The sequence below is a fragment of the Benincasa hispida genome, chromosome 5 (assembly GCF_027475165.1).
Source record: "Benincasa hispida cultivar pf3 chromosome 5, pf3_genome.v1.1, whole genome shotgun sequence".
In the NCBI taxonomy this organism is placed as follows: domain Eukaryota; kingdom Viridiplantae; phylum Streptophyta; class Magnoliopsida; order Cucurbitales; family Cucurbitaceae; genus Benincasa; species Benincasa hispida.
The window spans coordinates 46468598-46486896 of NC_143482.1; the positions used below are offsets into that span (position 1 = coordinate 46468598).

At 27.2% G+C, this 18299-nt stretch overlaps 1 protein-coding gene across 1 annotated transcript; it reads right to left on the reverse strand.

Annotated features, from left to right (window-relative positions):
* Positions 1-293: 293 nt before the first annotated feature.
* Positions 294-2730, reverse strand: LOC120077584 (transcription factor HHO6). The gene is made up of 5 exons (XM_039031522.2): positions 2260-2730; positions 1920-2131; positions 1369-1762; positions 1029-1105; positions 294-904 (listed from the first exon to the last, which is right to left on the reverse strand). Exons 1-5 carry the CDS (start codon positions 2438-2440, stop codon positions 614-616), a joined length of 1155 nt encoding a protein of 384 aa, XP_038887450.1. The 5' UTR covers positions 2441-2730; the 3' UTR covers positions 294-613.
* Positions 2731-18299: the final 15569 nt, after the last annotated feature.

The window sequence follows — 18299 nt, forward strand, 5'->3', positions numbered from 1 at the left end:
TTTTTCTTTTATCATGAAAAAGTGGTAACTTTTTGCTAACATTTTTCCTAAATTGGAAAAGAATACAGTACAAAACATCATTTGAGTAAACAAATTATCACCTCAATCAAACTTTAAAACCAAAAGTATTTCAAACCATTTCGATCTCAGTTCGTGTTTTAATCGGTTTTTAGTTCTGATTTTGAGTTCTTAAATCGATAGCTTAGTTCAACAAGCTAAAAACGATATCATTCTTGGTCCCAGTGGAAACACAAACTTCCTATAACATGAGAGAGTAACAGAGAAATATGAACTTGTAAGAAATTGTAAATTTGTTAAAAATGAAGAGATGAAATATATCAGTTTTTATCAATACAAACAACATCTTGAGAAACTATAATCTCAAAATCCCCAAAAGATGAAAGGAAAAGGGGATTAAAAGTTTAAAAAAACTCGGATTCTCTCCAAAAAAAAGGAAAAAAAAAACTAATCCTGCAAAAATAATTCACAGCCTCTCAGATTCTCTCTATGTTTGATATCCATCTTCTTTTTTCTCATCTTCTCATTCTTTTTTATGTACTATGTAGAACAATCCTTCAGTAATTTCAAACTCCAATGTATTGTATTTTATGCTTCAAATCTTTATACATCTTTTGCCAGTGTCAGCCTGAGATTTCCAGTAGTCATAGCTTTCCGATTTAGTATCTTCCTCGTCCTCCACACTGTCGCCTCCGGTTGTGGAATACCCTCCGTTTCCTGCGAACTGGAGTGGACCTTGCGGTGATGCTGACTGAGAGCTGCTCACCTTTGAGGATTCACCACACCCATCTTGGGACATCCATAAATCTCCTAGAACAACAGGAGATTGGTCTGTTGCTCGGCCAGCTGGAGTTGATGGAAGTCGCCGAGTATGAAGACGGTATTTCTGCATCGACAAGCAACCAATTGTTCTTGTTATCATCATTGATGATTTTAGAAGTTTCAAAATGTCATCAAGCTTTCATGAAAATGAATTGCAGATCAGAATGTTTATGTTTTTGAGTCCTTACTTGTAAATGACTTTTTACTTCATCATTGGTCAGGCCATCTACTTGCATCAACTCTCTTATTTGCTTCGGCGTTGCAACTGCATTTGATTGAAAACGCTCAAATTAGAGACAGCTTGAGTGCCAAAAGTTTTCAAGAAAGATGATCCAACGGCTCTTCTTCAAGCAAAATGCTTATCATCATCTAATTTAGCTTGGTTGAATTGATTTGATTCATCCATTCACCCAAAAACTCATTTGAGTAACCAACAGAAAAGTGATCAAAACTGAAAACCAGCTTGCAATTGATTCAAACATGTAAAGCAAGATAAATACTTTTCATGATCTCATGTATAATTCTCACCTTGTGAACCTCCAAGTTGCTGCAATGCATTCTCAAACCGCCGATGCAACTCTGGCGACCAGCACCTTCTCTGCTTCCGGGCAGGCTGCTGCTGCGGTGGCAACACTGTCCGCAAATTTGATTGAATATCGGCAGCAGAAGTCGAAGTTGCACGGTTGCCACTCGACCGCAAAACACAGGAAACCAATTCTTCTCTAGTATTCTTCAAGCTAGGAGTGACCAAAGAAAGTGCACAAATGGGAGATTCAATCTTCTCTTCCTTCTTCACAGCAGCCATGGCTGGAAAAGCAGCAGAAGATGACTTGAACCCAGCAAATAATCTTTCTTCATTCTTCTTTCGACATAGCTGAAACCGATCTTCAGCAGCAGCGACATAACCCCACCCCTCATTTCTCTATCAAACAAAACAAAGAGAAAAACTCTTCAATAACATTCCCACTAATCGAATTGGCCATATTTCACAAAACCCATCAACAAACAAGACATTTACTGTTTCATTTCCAGATAGATAATGCAAAAAACATCACAGAGTTAGTCTTATCATTATCTACCTTGGTTTTGATTTGGGTATTTTGAAACTCATCAGTCTTCCAAAGCTGAACAGAGCTCATCCATTCCTTCTTATCTCTACAATCCTCGTCTTTCTCATTCTGATCAGAAGAATCTTTGTTCAATGACAGGAATTCCTCCAAAACCGGCTTGGATTTTGGGGAAGAACAAGAAGAAGCACATTGCAGTGTAGAGTCTTTCAAAGCAAGGATAGCTAAATACCAGAAAGAAAAAACGTTTATTCAGAGAATCCCAAAACCCATCTCACAAAAACAAGAACCAATCGAACAAATTCCAAAAATCCATCTCGCAAAATCAAATTAACAGTGAAAAGAAACTAACCATCGTTCAATAGAAGCATACATAAGGGAAGCTCGCGCTTGAAGGCATCGATCTTCTTCATTTCATCCTCCAAGCTGCTGATAAAAGAATCGAGTCTGGAGGCACGGTCTGAGGGATTGGGAAGCGAGGAAATCTGGCGGAGAAAGTTAGCGATGGTGTTGGGAGGGGAAATAGAAGGCATTGGGAATGAGATTGAAAGAACCCAGATGGGGATTTGAGGTGGGGATTCAGAAATTGGGAAGAAGAAGAAGAAAGGGATGAAAGAGCATGGGAAAGAGAAGGATTTAGAAAGGGAATTTTAAGGGTTTGAAGAAAGAGGAGAAGAGAGGAGTATCAATGGAAGAAGCAAAGAAAAATAAGAATAAGACGCGGAGATTCTGCCTTGCAGATGCAGAGAACGCATCGCCGGTTTTAGACGCAGATTCGAACGCCCCTCTACAAAAAGAAAAACACCCACTCTCGTGTCGTCGCGTTTTTTCTTTTCATTTAATTTAATTTTACTAGTTATTGCTATTTTTAGGTTAAAAATTAGTGCGCTTTTAAAACATTCGTAAAAGTAACAACTTCAAAATTTTCATAAGGATAATAATTGATCGTTTATTTTTTATTTAAAATAAATTAGTTCTTATATTTATTTTTAAATTTGTAACAAATCTTCAAATACCTCCCAATATTCTCATGCATCTTTGACAACATCATCAATATTAGGTCGAGTCTTTCAAGATGTTTTGTACTCGTAAAATTGCTTCAACCTAAGTTAATTTTGGAGTTTCTATGATTGAGTCACAGGAAAAGGATGTGAACCTTGTTGGTATAGGTAGTAAATATTTTTTTAAGCATTTCATAACCTCAAGATCTCTCTAATTCAAATATGATCCTAGTTCAATCATGTGCCCATCTTAAACTCAAAAGTTACAATCTAGTCACTATAATGAAAAATCTCATCAAAATTAAGTGGTGGTTTTCAATTACATAATGGCTTAATCTTTGTAATTTATTAAAAAAAAAATTGATGTAAGGTATAGAGATTAAATTGTTACTGATTAAAGTTCAACGACTAAATTGCTAAAAATTTAAAAATATAAGAATTACATCGTTACCAACTAAAGTTTATAAATTAAATTGTTACTTTCATGAAAATCCAAAAACCAAAAGTATTTTTTAACCTTATTTTTATTCTTATTGGTTAAATCGTGTTTGTTTATGTATAACTTAAGTGAATAAATCTAAACACACCAAGAACATTTGAGAGTTAGAGTTAGTGAAAAAAATCATAAATGGTAGAACAAAAAAATAAAGGTATGACGTCGAAAAGAGTAAGCTACAATATATATGGTTCACAAATGGGTCACGCGTCTTTATTATTATAATTATTATTTTTTATGTATGTCTTTAGATTGTTCATCTAAGCAAAAATAAACTTTTTTGTCTATACGAAATTGAATGACAAGAGCCTACAAAAGTTGTTTTTGAAACAAATTTGAAGGATCAAATTGAAACTTTTAATATATTGAAGGTATAATTGAAACTATTGATAGTCATCATTAATTTTGGATCTCAATTATTGTTATGCCGTGGAAGATCCACTGCCTTGAAAGCAAAACAAGCGAAACCTTGGTACTATTTTGTTATAAGTTGGTTACTTCCCAAGCACCATTCTCCGATATTAACTTGTCGAGAAAGTATTAGAATCGAGCGAAAACTTTAATGTCAAAACTTGATTAAAACAATCATTTTTTTTTATAAGAATCGAAATTCCAAATTAAATATAGAAAACATTTTTCTAAATTAAACATAGAAAACGTTTCAAATCTTAATTAAATTAAAAAATATTTTATATCTAAATTAAATAGAAAAATATTTCATATCTAAATTAAATACAGAAAATCATTTTCAAATTTAAGTTAAATATGAAAATACATTTAGAAATCTTCTACTAATTTTATGACAAATCATTGGACTAGTTGACTAGATATTTCCAACAACTAACTTCATAATTTAATAATATTTTTTTATAAATTAACCTCTTTTTAAGCTTAAATAACTAAATTTAGTCTTTTCTTTTTGTTCTGAATACTAATAAATTTATAAATTTTGAATTGTTTATCTTTCTCGAAATTTTAATTTTGTTACATGAGGGTTAACAGCCAAAATATGCATTCATTAGGTTATTTCTGTCTTAGGGGTGCAAGTTTCAAAAAAAAAATTAGAACTAGTTTAATAATCAATTTATTTTTTTTAAAAAAAAAATAAGTTTATAAACAAAAATAGTTTCATAACAAATAATACAAAAAATTGTTTTCTTTAATCACAAAGTGAAAACGTACAAATATCATCCTGACTATAGTTAACATATACTCCCGTCTCTAAAATTGGAGGTTAGATCTTCCAATAATCTATTAAAAAATAATAAACAAAATCTATTTTTATCTCCATGAATGTTCAGAATAACTTACATATTTGGCTAATTTGGCAGGACAATTGGTTTGACATTAAAAATAAAAAATAAAAAATAAAAAATAAAAAATAAATTAAAAAACTTATGATATTAGATCTTTGATAAATAGTCACCATTGATTGAACTCATTCCCTCAATCCTTCATGAAACTCAAGTTTTTTATCATTAGGTTAACCCATGATGGTTAAATAATACTAAGTTTATTAAATATTCATTTTTAAAGCTAACAAGGGGAGGTTAAAGAAAGAGTTAAATTATTGTTTTTTAGTAAAATAAACGAAGTCTTGGGATATTTGGACATTTCACCTCACGGAAGTAATACATGTCAACTATCACAAGAATCAAATTATTGGTTAGAAAGTAAATTGGATTTTTTTTTCGTAATTAATTTTATTGACAATAAAGACTATTGTATTCAAAATCAACTACTATTACAAATATATGACCTTTCTAAGTATGATACGAATGTGCGTCAATTATACTTATATATATTAGTTGCACAACATATTAGAATTTATTATCTTATCTTTACTTAAATATATCTTCTTTTTTTTATTTACAAAAAAATTTATAACATAACCTTTGATCTTTACAAATGTTTCATAATGATTACTGGAGTAAGAATTTATGCGGATGTGTCTAAAATATTGAAACTCGAACGTCACTGCACCGTTTCAGACCAGCACTATATTCATTCTAGGTAGGTCCTAAGTTTCAATCACAAATTGAATGGATATTTCAAGGGTAGGTTTAAAAATTTTGTATAAACCAATTAAATGTAATATTGTGAATATTGAAAGAGTAATGATGTTTTTTAAATAAAGAGTTTTTTTTTTATAATTTAGCCAATTTCTTATTCACATAAAATTTATTATTAAATAAGGAATTAATTATGAATTTAACTCTATATTTATTTATTAGAATTTGGAATTTGGATTTGCAAAAGGAATCCCAAGCAATAATGAGCATTTTAAACCTAAAAACAGGCACTAAAATGTGGTCAATGTTGTGAGATAAGACATGGTTTGACAGATAAAACTTTCACCTAATATATTTGAAGTCCTACTTTTCCATTTAAATTTTAAAAAATTAAATTAATTTGCATAACAATTTCTTTTAAAATGCAGCCCACCAAAGTGGAATTTACCATTTTGAGACAAAAGTTTATTGAGATTCCCACACTAAATAAATAATAATTTATGAGCATGACCTTTTTTTCTTTTTTTTCTTCACCTCCATTGTTTATTACTTATTTAAAATTTATTTCTTTTTAGTCATGACCCCATTTTGGTAATTGACTCTAATATTTTATGCCTCTCTTGAAATTTACAATATGAGGGGGCTCTTTTCTTTTTTTTCCTTTTTTTTTTTTTTTATACCAGTGTGAAGATTCTTATTTGTTGTTTGTGCAAATTTTCCTTTTCAAATTTCCAAGGGAATCTTCTGCTTCTAAAGGGATTCCTAAACCCAAGCTCAAGTTGTGGTGGGTGTGCCTTTACCCAAATTATGTAAATTCAATTTGTGTTTCCATTTTAATTATGAAAATTTTAAATTTAAAGACAAATCGGTTTTAATCCATTTTAATCCCTAAAAAAAATTAGTTTTATTATATACGGAATTTTTTTTATATAAAATTGAACAGTAGGATTTTTTTCTTGCTTTGGACCAATTTATAGTAAAAAAAATGATATGATTCTTTTAGTTCATTTGATCAAATCTGATATTTTGTAGTTTGTAACTTGGTTTTATTTATTTATTTATTTTTCATGTACTTGATTTTGAGTATTTTGTTTGTGGATTTTTTTGCGTGCATGTGATCATGTTATTTAGTTCTTTGGAGTAATTACAATTGTGGCATGGTGAAATTCAATTGTTGAATGTTTTGCATATTAAAAGCTTAATTAATATATATAATGCAACAAAGAAAATATTTTAAAAAATGAATTTGCTATTGTTTTCTATTATTATTTGTTTATAAACTTATTTTAAATATTATGTAGCAAATAAAAAAAGTGAATTGATCTTTATTTGATTTTATTTAAATTTGAATTTACCCGCCGACTTTAATAGACTAGGTAATATAATTGTCTTTTTAAGGTTTTTTATTTTTTTTTAAAGAATTTCATCGATAAACAAAGAAAATTATGTACAATCACCTCTTTAATAAGGAAAATAATTCATAAAAAAAAACATCTTTTAGTGAAAAAGATAGACTCTAATTAAAAAATAAGACGCAAAACAAACTTCATAAACAATGTAGTGGACATTGAATTATTCGACTGGACAAAAACGGAAGGAAATATTCACCACCTTATGTAGTAAGTTCAAAATATTTATGTCTCATATATAATGAATTTGCCCTAATATAAAGTTTAAGTGGATGAATTTTATCCCTTGATTTACATAATTTTTTTTCTTTAAAAGATTAATCAATTCAAGTTCTCATCCATATGTATAAAATATATTTGAATTGTTCATAGAAAAAAAATTGCAAACAAATCCATTGATAATCTTTCAAAAATCATTTTAAGTTAAGTTTAAAACCCAAAAATCCTTTCTCCATCGAGGTTAGTTAAGAATTTGTATGTCATTTTTAAAATGGGACTTCTAGACTTTTTTGCCGTACCAAATATATGTCATGGCATGTTGAACTAAGCATAGCACAACTAATCTAAACACATATCCTTTGAGTAATAGGTCTAAAGCTCTCCTAATTATATATGTTGATTTAAAAAAGGTCATCACATAATTTAGAGACACAATATTATTATTTATTGTGGAAAAAATGTCTCTTTTCCTCCTTTTAATTTAAATATAAATTTTTTATGTTTTTATTTCTTTATTTTTTATGGATTGTATTTAAATATAGAAAATGAATAAAAATATTTATAAAATATATCAAATTTTAGAATTATCAATGATAGACGTTGAAAGACATTAATAGACTGTGTCAACGTCTATAATTGATAGTTCTAAAATTTTACTATATGTTGTAAATATTTTCAACAATTTTACGTTTTGAAATAATTTCCCTCTTTTATTTAGATCAAAGGATTTGAGAATCTAAATTTTTTCTTTAAATTTGCCCAAACCATGCTCCCAATTTTTCATTGCCTTTTTTTTAAAAAAAAAAAAAACGTTTGTAAATACTTTCGCATGTTTTGTTTTTGTATTTTTTTCTACTTCATTGTGCTGGTAGGTATTTCCTCTTTTTTTTCATTTTTTTTTCTCTCTAGTCTTCAAGTTCCTTTTACAATTCTACAAATACATATACAAAACAAGCATAATTTAACTCGCATAGATTTTTTAACACTTAAGAGGAATGTGATTCAAATCTTCTCACCTCTTTTTGAATTGAAAACAATAGGCATTTCCGTTAATTTTCTATCTATTTTAGATATCTCCTTAGCAAAACAACAAAATGACATATTCTTAACTTAAAGAGATATGTTTATTTATGGAAATTTTTACATAAAAAATGTCAAACTATTTACAGAAATAACCAAAAAAAAAAAAAAACACAAATAGACTAATAGTGATAAACTTCAATCAGCATCTATCAGTGATAGAAACGGATAGAATTCTGTCTTGATAAGGGTTGATAAAAGTCTATTAGCAATAGAAGTTTAAAATGATTAAATTTTATTATTTGAGAAAAAAAAAACATTTAAGTAAAGATATTAGAAAAATAACAAATTTTAATATGCTATGCAATTGATATTTATAATATAATTGATGCACATTCATATCATACTCGAAAGGTCATACGTTTTTCAGACAAACACCCAATTGTATTGGTATAGTGAAATCAAATGTTATGCAACACATTCAATGATAAATAAAATGAAGTCATTTCTTTTTCAAAATAATACACAATTTAAAATTTTCTTGCTAAGGTTAACTAAAATTTTGGTACCTAAACGTGTGGAAATATCACAAAGTTCACATTATCTCTAATGGTGACATTGAGGTAACAAAAATATATATAGAGAGAAAGATAACTATAACTATTAGTATAATCCTATGTAAAAGATTAAATTGATAGGAGGAATTGTACAACATTATATCAATGCATAATGAAACCATATATCAACTTTTACATTGATTTTGGAGGTGCTAAAAAGTGATTAAGTGAGAACTTTAAATCTTTAATTGAATGCATGATCAAACTAATTATTAATTAAACCAAAGAAAAATAATGTTTTAAACGTCATTGATTTGTAAAAACTAGATTATTTAAACTAATTTTGATAACCATTTAATTTTTCAAATTTAAACTTAAAAACATTACTTTCACCTATAAATTTATTTGCTTTGTTGTTAACTTTCTACCAATATTTTTTGGAAAAAAAGAGTCAAGTTTAAAAAAAAAATAAAGTTGTTAAAAATTTATTTTTATTTTAGTAATTTGACTTAGAATTTAATATTTATTCTAAGATAAAGCTAAAAACCATAGGAAAAAAATTGCAAGGAAAGCAAACATAAATTTCAAAAACAAAAAATTAAAAAAAAAACTTATCAAATAGATATGTAACTTTTGGAATTAATACTTAAAAAAAATTGCAACAACTCTTCTAACTAACTTTCACTTTTAGATTTGAAAGTTACGATTTTTTTTTATGAATACAATAATGTCAAAAATAAAGGATCGAATATAAAGAAGAAGACTATGTTCCCTCCGAAGTTTCCCTCAGGATAGCTGGAGCCCGCGGACGAGTTCTATCGGGTAAAGCCAATGATTAGAGGCATCGGGGGCGCAACGCCCTCGACCTATTCTCAAACTTTAAATAGGTAGGACGGCGTGGCTTCTTTGTTGAGCCGCGCCACGGCGGCTGACGGCAACGTTAGGGATTCCGGAGACGTCGGCGGGGGCCTCGGGAAGAGTTATCTTTTCTGTTTAACATGTCAATTATAGTTGAATTCAACTTAATTTAACACAAATTTTTATTTATTTTATATTAATATTAATTTTCTTCAAAAACATATTTAACAACAATTATTTAAAAAGTCACATCAATTTCAAGCGGAATAGAATGATGTTATTTAGGAATAGGATGAGGAAGATAACGATAATGGAAGTGGAGAGCACGCGCTATGAGGGCGAGTGGGGGGGGGGGAAAGAGGGAGAATAGAGTGGGGATTGGAAAGAGAGTGGAACAAAAGTAATTGAAAATTTGTAGGGAAAGAGATGTCAGCTGGAAACCTGAGTCGTGTCGAAGGTGCTGTCGTTGACGACTCCAAAACGACACCGCCCTCTTTTTCCTTTCTATTCAAACCCACACTCCCCAATTAGATTCCCTTCTTTTCCCACTCTTCTCTCCATTTCCATTCTTACCATTTTTTTATGAAATTTCTTTCATATTTTCTTCGATGTTTATACCTTTTTTGTTTTATATTTTTTAAATTTACTTAATTTAATAAATATATATTTAGCCGACCATTCAGATTGATTTAGATTTAGTGAATATTCTAAAAATATTATATTTTCATTGTATTCATATTTTGAATTTTAAATTTTAAAATGTGGAATTTTATTAAATAATGGTAAAAACATTTAAAATACACTATGTTATGTTATAAGTTCAATTCATTTTCTTAAAATTAAATTATATTACTATGTAATGTATTATATATTATTATAAAATAATAATTATACCAAAAAAAATTAATATAAAACATGTTCATAACTAAATTAATGATGGTTTTATTTTCAAATATTATTTAGTCAATAACTATAATTAGGTTTATGATTTGTATGTATAGTATCAAACATATTTTAAACAATTGCTTAAATTAGAATTCCATTTATGAATCTACTACACATATATGAAAAACATGAAATACAACTTTGTTTTCCTTAAATCACTTGTTTTCAATTTTTTTTTTCGCGCTAAATATACGCTTATTTATAAGTTTAAATAATTTATTTGAATTTTTATTTTTATATTTTTTTTCTCAAAAATTTCCATCAATATCAATATTCATCTATATTTCTATTGACATTTTTGTAAAATTGAGACCTCAATATTTGTATTGACATCGAAATTTTAAACCTTAATCATAATACAATTTTGGTCTCTATACTTTAAACTTTAGTCGATTTTGATTTATGTAATTTCAATTGCCTAATTTTAATATGTACTTTTTAATAAATCTTAAACTTAGCCTATTTTTTATTTTTTATCGATTAACGTTTTTCAATAAATTTCAAAAACATATTCACATATGATATTTCTTTGCCCAAACATTATTTTTTTTTAATCAATTTTAGTGAAAATTAATCAATGACTAAAATTGAACAAACTTCAAAGTACTTGAACTAAAATGATATTTTAATCTCTTTTTTGTGTTAAAGTACTAGGATTTTTATTATGATTAAAAATAACTTTTGGTCAATGAATTTTGATTTGTAATAATTTAGTCCTTGTATTTTAGAATTTGTGATAATTTGTTATTTAACTTTAGCATGTAACAATTTAGTCATCTTACTTTCAAGTTTGTAACAATTTAGTCTCTATCATGAAAAATCTCATCAAAATTATTATGTAAAAACTTAGTATTTATAATTTACAAACAAATTTGACTCTTAATAAATTTATTAGTCAACTACACGTGTAATAAAATTCATTAGATTTTAAAAATATGTTTCACGATAAGGACCAACTAGTTACAACTCATAAAGTACAAGGACTAAATTAATATTTATTAAAATTTAAAAAACTAAATTGTTACAAATTTGGAAATATAAAAATTAAATTGCTATAAATCTGAAAGTATATGGACCAAAACACTACAAACTAAAGTTTACCAACTAAATGGTTACTTTAATACAAATGTAGGAGCCAAAAATAATTTTTAACTTTTTATACTTAAATTATAAGTCTAGCCATGAATAACATATTCTTGACAAATTTAAAAGTTTTTTTTAAAAAAAAAAAATTAATTCATTAACTAGAGATAAATTTATTTTATTTTAAAAAATTATTAAAATTTTGTGACTAAATTTATAATTTTAAAAGTTTAAAAATCAAATAGACACAAATCTTAAAGCTTAGAAAGTAAATTTGTAATTCAACCATTTTTTTTTATAACGTTAGCAACTTAGCTCATGAACTTTAATTTGTAATAATTAATTCATTGTCTTTTCATTCTTGTAACAATTTAATTTTCGAATTTCAATATGTTATAATCCAAATAGTGGACTTTAAAGTATTTTAACAATCTATTCTTATAAAGAGAAATATTGTTCAAATCTAGTGAGTATATTTTTTATGTGTCAATCGATAGACTCATTAGCAACCAAACGTGTTAAAAAATCATAAATTTTAATTATTAAATTAATTATTTTAAATAATAAAATTACTGAAAATATTTTCAAATGTAATAAAATGTCACTTAAAAAAATATATTTAAAACGTGGCATTTGGATGGATAAATATTCAATCGTCCAAGTCAGTTTCCCACCACTTGAATCAACCTTTGTCGGATGCTTCTACCTAAAGATTCTCTCTTCATTCTTTCTTTAATAATTTAAGAAAGAGGGGAAAAAATCCCAACACTTTACCGGTTTTTTGTTTTTGATTCATTTGAACTCTTTTTGCTTGGTCTCCAAATTCCTTTTTCAATAAATATATACCCTTTTTCATACAAGAAATAGATAGTAATGAATCTAATTGCATAAATACTATTGGATATTTTTCAATTTTAGTCCTAGTATTTTCGATAAATTTGAAATCTAGTATTTTAAAATTATTTTTAATAAAAAATTGATTAAATAATAATAATATTTTTTATTCAAGAAAATACAATAGGTGAATATGTTTTTAATTTTTTAGATTTTTTTTGAAAAAAACCAACAATAACTACTTATAGGGACTAATTTTAAGATTTATTGAAGTATGAAGAATAAAATTTGATATTTGAAAGTAGTTGAAGTAAAGTTGAACAACAATCAAAGTATAGAGACCAAAATGATATTTTAACTAAATTTAATTAACTAAATGCATAACCTATTAGTTAAATTAGTATATTAAATAGATTAAATAAACACGTCGTCTAAGCATTTCATTAATATTAAGTGTTTAACATAATGTTCAAAACACACAAAAAAGTGTTTTGCATATAAAGTTGAAAGAGGATGTTTAAGGTAGTGAGAGATTTTGTTTGAGTGACAGTAACTAAGCCCCATTTGATAATCATTACGTTTTTATTTTTGTTTTTGTTTTTAAAAATTAAATCTAGTTTATTTCCATTTTCTATCATGATTTGCATATTTTCTAAGTACAATAATTGAATTATTAGCCAAATTTAAAAAACAAAACAAATTTTTAAAAGTTACTTCTTTTTTTCTTTTCAGATTTTGGCTTGATTGTTTAAACCATCGATAAAAAGTAAATAAATTAACAAATTTGAAGGTGGAAGTAATATGTATGGGCTTAATTTTCAAAAACAAAAATCACGAAATGGTTACCAAATGAGACATAAGATGTCGAATCTAGTTTTTTTTTTTAAAAAAAAAGAAATTAAATTCATATGGTTTAAAAATCAAGCTCCTCATATTAGAACTCTAAATACAATTGATTAAACTCGAACTAACTTCTTAAACTTTTTCACTAAATCTTTATCCTTAACATTTTCAAGTTGAATTTGTGAACTTCAAACTATTTTTAAAGACATTATTCTCATGGTAGAGACTAAAACTTTGTTTTGATATCCAAATATTATAATATTGAAAGTAAACTTATATAAATAACATCTTTAAGAAAAACTAATGAATATGAATTAGGACATTTTAGTCATTTTAATTAGCTCTTGGTGCTTAATGGTTGGGATTGGAAGGAAATGCTATTGGAGAATCTTATGCACTCTTTTGACCCATAATAAGAGTAATATTTTAAGAAAATACTCTTGAGCCATTCAAAGGGAATGCAATGCTTGACCTTTGAGTCACTCAATCCTTAACACACTTTTTGGTCAATTATAAAGAATTTAAGAAAAAGGGCAAAAGTGGGGAATAATGTATAGAAACATAACCAACTTTTGATTGGCCACTTTCACATGTATTAAATAAGCATAGATGATAGAATAAGTTAAGTGGACAAGATATCTATTGTTTTCATTTTATAGATAGAAGATTCGAGTCTCTGTTTCCACATTTATTAGATGCAAAGAAAAAAAAAAGGTGATTTTAGTTATTTTTTATTTAAATTTTCTTTTTATATAACATACTTATAAAGAAAAAAGTCATTGCTAACACGAACGTAGTCCAACGGTTAAGTGATGATTTCATGAAATGAACAAATTAAATCTTCATTCTTAGAACTAGTTAATAGTCGAATAAAATGCAATCTTTTATCAATTTTACGTCCCTTAACTAATGAATTAATGTCTTGACAACCAATGAAGTTATGTTAAAATTGGCTACACAATTTAAATTGAGCAAAAATTCAGGCATAATAACATCTTTTATAACTTAAAGATTCATATATTCGATATTCACTCTCACATTTGTAAAGTTACTAAAAAAATAGAATTTATACATTAGTCACATTATTTTTTAAAAAAGAGAATTGAATTGGCTTGTCACACTAATAAAAATGGCTTTAAAACCTTTCTCCTTTTCACTTTTCATGATGAAGGACATGTTACCCACACTCATTTCACATTATTAAAAGAAGCTTTTAGGGTACCAATGTCCAATTCTTAAAAAATGTTTGTTATTTCTTAGTAAAAGTGTGTGCTACATGCACCCATCTACACTATTTGACATGTGATTTTTCCTTGTGATATGATGGATGCTAATAATATATTCCCATGGAATATTTGAAGAAATATAATGATTGATAAGTACATATAATATTAATAAATGTAAGTTTTGATATATCATTCAAGCAATATAATGTTGATTTGATTAAATTACTAGATATAGATATAGGGGGTGTTCAAATAATTCGACAACCTAAATAATTCGGACTACACAATCCAAAATGTGAAGGTTGGGTTAGGTTGGGTTAAACTTTTTCTATTTTTGTTGGGTTGAGTTGGATCCGGGTTGGCTAAAAGAAAATTGGGTTGACCCATAATCCAACCCAAATTATACACACATATATATTATCTAAAGTTTGATTACTTTATATTGATCAATTTGTGAATTTTTAATATTTTTCTTTTAAAATTGTTATGATATTTATTTTTGTTTAAAGTTTGTAATAAAGATCATAGATATTTGGTATTTAACATTAGAATTTTATGAGATTTTAGTTATTAGTCATGTGTTGTAGATAAATTTACATATTTTTAGCTTAAAAAAAAGTGATAACTCAACAAGACAACTCAACCCAACCTAATTCGAATTTTAAGGGTTGGGTTGGATTGGAGACTTTATTTGGATTTTTTGGGTTGCCAACCCAACCAACACGAATTTTCGGATTGATACAAAAAACACTCTTGATCCAATCCAACTTATGTATACTCCTAACAAAATATTTCATATCATGCTAAGGTTGATACAAAATATTTCATATCATGCTAGAGTAGCTCAAATGACTCTATAGATAAATATTAATTACCATCTCAAAGGTTGATGATTCAATCTCTTACTTTACTTGTTGAACTAATTACAAAATTATAAATTATAAATTTAGCCTCTGAACGTTCAAAGTATATTACAGACCTTTAAACTTTCAATTTTATTTTCAATAATAGATATATGAAGTTTCAATATTATGTCTAATAGGGTCCTTATACTATTTGACTTTTTTAAAAATTCACAAACCTACTAGACAAAATATTGAAATTAGTTGAGATCTCATCATACATAATTTTTCTTTTTTTTTTTTAAACATAAAATTCAATTTTATATCTAATAGATTAATTAATTTTAAAAAGTTAAGTGTGTCAAAGATTTGTTATACACAAAAAATTGGTGTTAAGGACTTATATATTAGGTGTATTAATGAAAAATTCATAAACTTATTAGATACTTTTGAAAATTCAAGGACCAAATATTTACAAACTTAAAAAATTAGAACCAAAATTGTAATTTAACAAAAATAAATTAAAGGAGAAATTGCAAATATAGCAATCATGCCCAACGTATTAGCAAATATAACACAATGCAAATTAAAATAATTTACAAATGCAACTGTTCGCACGAGATTTCAAAAGAAATTTATTTCGTGGAACTTGTACTTTGTATTTGTATTAATTTTGTGGAAAGCGAGTACAATCTCTAATACATAGGATTTTGATGCTTTCATAATAAACTATAATCTTTAAAGTTGGTTGATCTTTTGAATGATCGGCCTTTGGGCTTTTTGATCTTCTTGGGTGATCGGCCTTTGGACTTGTTGATCTTCCTGGATTAGTGTTTACACGAGGTTTCTGGAGAAACTTGTTTTGTGGAGTTGAACTTGAGTTGGTGTTGATGTTGAGGTTGATTTGATGCTATGTGGTTGAACGTTTTTGAAGAAAAGCACCGAACATTTTTGAAGTAGAAGTCTTGGAAGAGTGTTCTTGGAAGGGAGGAGTCAGGAGTAGAATGCTTGTATCTTGAAAGGAATCTAGTTTTCCAAATGGAATTCCCATAGAATTGCTGATTGGAGAGCTTCTCTATTTATAGGGTTCATAGGTGGTCTTGGGCTTGGTTGATCCATGGGTCTAGCTTTTGGACCAAATTAGTTGGACTTGGGCTTAGTTGGTCCATGGATCTAGCCTTTGGGCCCAATTAATCTTGATTTGACGTTTGGGTCAAATTCAATCTATTTTTGGGCTTAGTTGAACTTTGACCCAAATAATAATATCAAATTGGGCCAAATTAATCTTATCTGATTAAAAACCACGTAGCGTCATCAAAATTTGTCGTTCAAACATTAATTCAGGACATATGTCAACTTCTAATATAGCCCAAATTTAATGATTTGAAATTTCGTCATTAATTTAGTAAATGACGTAACAATTTGTGATTGGTCCAAAATTTCTCATTCAACAACAACAAAATTTAGATTGACTCTCGAAGTCTAGCAGTGATAGATCGATCATATCACTAGTAGAAATCTATCCGTGATAGATCATATTTCTCATAGGAATCAGAATCTATCAATAGTAGAGTCTATCACTGATAAATTTTGTTATATTTAGGATTATTTAAAAATATTAGTATACACTTAATTATTAATCTTAAAAATGTTATCTATTACAATTATTTTATAAGACGTAAGAAAGTGACTCAAATGGGTTGGATAAACCCAATTCCAGTCACCTCATTTGATATGACGAATTTTCTTGATGGTTGATTCGTTGATCAAAGAAAAAAAAATTCATCGTTTTTATTAATGTTGAGGTAATTAGATTGGACTCCTTTTTCCAAATAACTCTCAAACTTGATTATATTATTTTCCTCATTGATTTTATGAATCAATGATGCTTAGAATTGAATAATTGCTAATCCAATTGGGCATGATTCAATTGGTAAAAGGATTTGTAATTCTGGTCCTATATTTTCAAATAATCGTCGACCCTTATTTAAGTTTAATATTTAAACCAATAAAAAATAATAACTCATTATTTATTAGGTGAGAATGTACCGAATTAATATTCCTTAAAATTTTCACGTTAAATTATAAGTATAGTTCTTAAACTTTTAAATTTGGGTTTATAATTTGATACTTGAACTTTCAAAAGTATCTAATAGATCGATTTATTTTTAATTTTGTGTTTGTTTGGTCTTTGAACTGACAGTTTTTTTAATTTTTAATTAAGAGTACATGCAACCTTAACCAATTGAGCTATATATATACATACTCATGTTGGCTAGAAAACCGAACAATGCACCTCACCAACATATCTACGATAAGTATATTTTTCTTTAATTTTCATGGACATTTTGAAATATATAATATCCAATTAAGAATGTCAATGTGATTGTGTGCACCACTTGGTGGCATTTGTTATTCAACTCATAAAACATATATATATATATAATGTTTTTAATATAAATAAGAATTGGGAGATTTTAAAAATAGAAAAATAAGAGAAATTATTTACTTAAAATAATAAAATTTTAATATTATTTGATAGGGACGGATAGAAGTCTATCAATGTTTATCGATGATAAAAATTAATAAAAGTTTATCACTGATTGACGTTGATAGAAGTCTAGCAGTGTTTATCAATATTGTTTTACTATTTCTATAAATAATTTGACATTTTTTTCTAAAAAATTTATAGCCATATGTGAACAAAGGTCACAAGATTGGACATTCTTAGGTTGGATCTTGTTTAGGTGTTAATTGTATATTGCTTGAAATAATTCAATGTCTGCCTATTTTCTTTGAAAACAATAGTATTTTAGTTTGAAAATTAATTTTTATGAAGAATTCTAAATAAAGTGCCTAATACACATGGAAACAAAAAACTTTATGGTTCAATGCATATAATTTATAAATGCCAATGATCAATTATTAAAATATTTGAATTTTGTTTTGAAGTATATGTACTATATAGTTTTGATTAATTATATTAATTTGTACCTCTACTATGGTAATGTAGTTATATTATTTAAAACTTTCATGATTGTTTACTA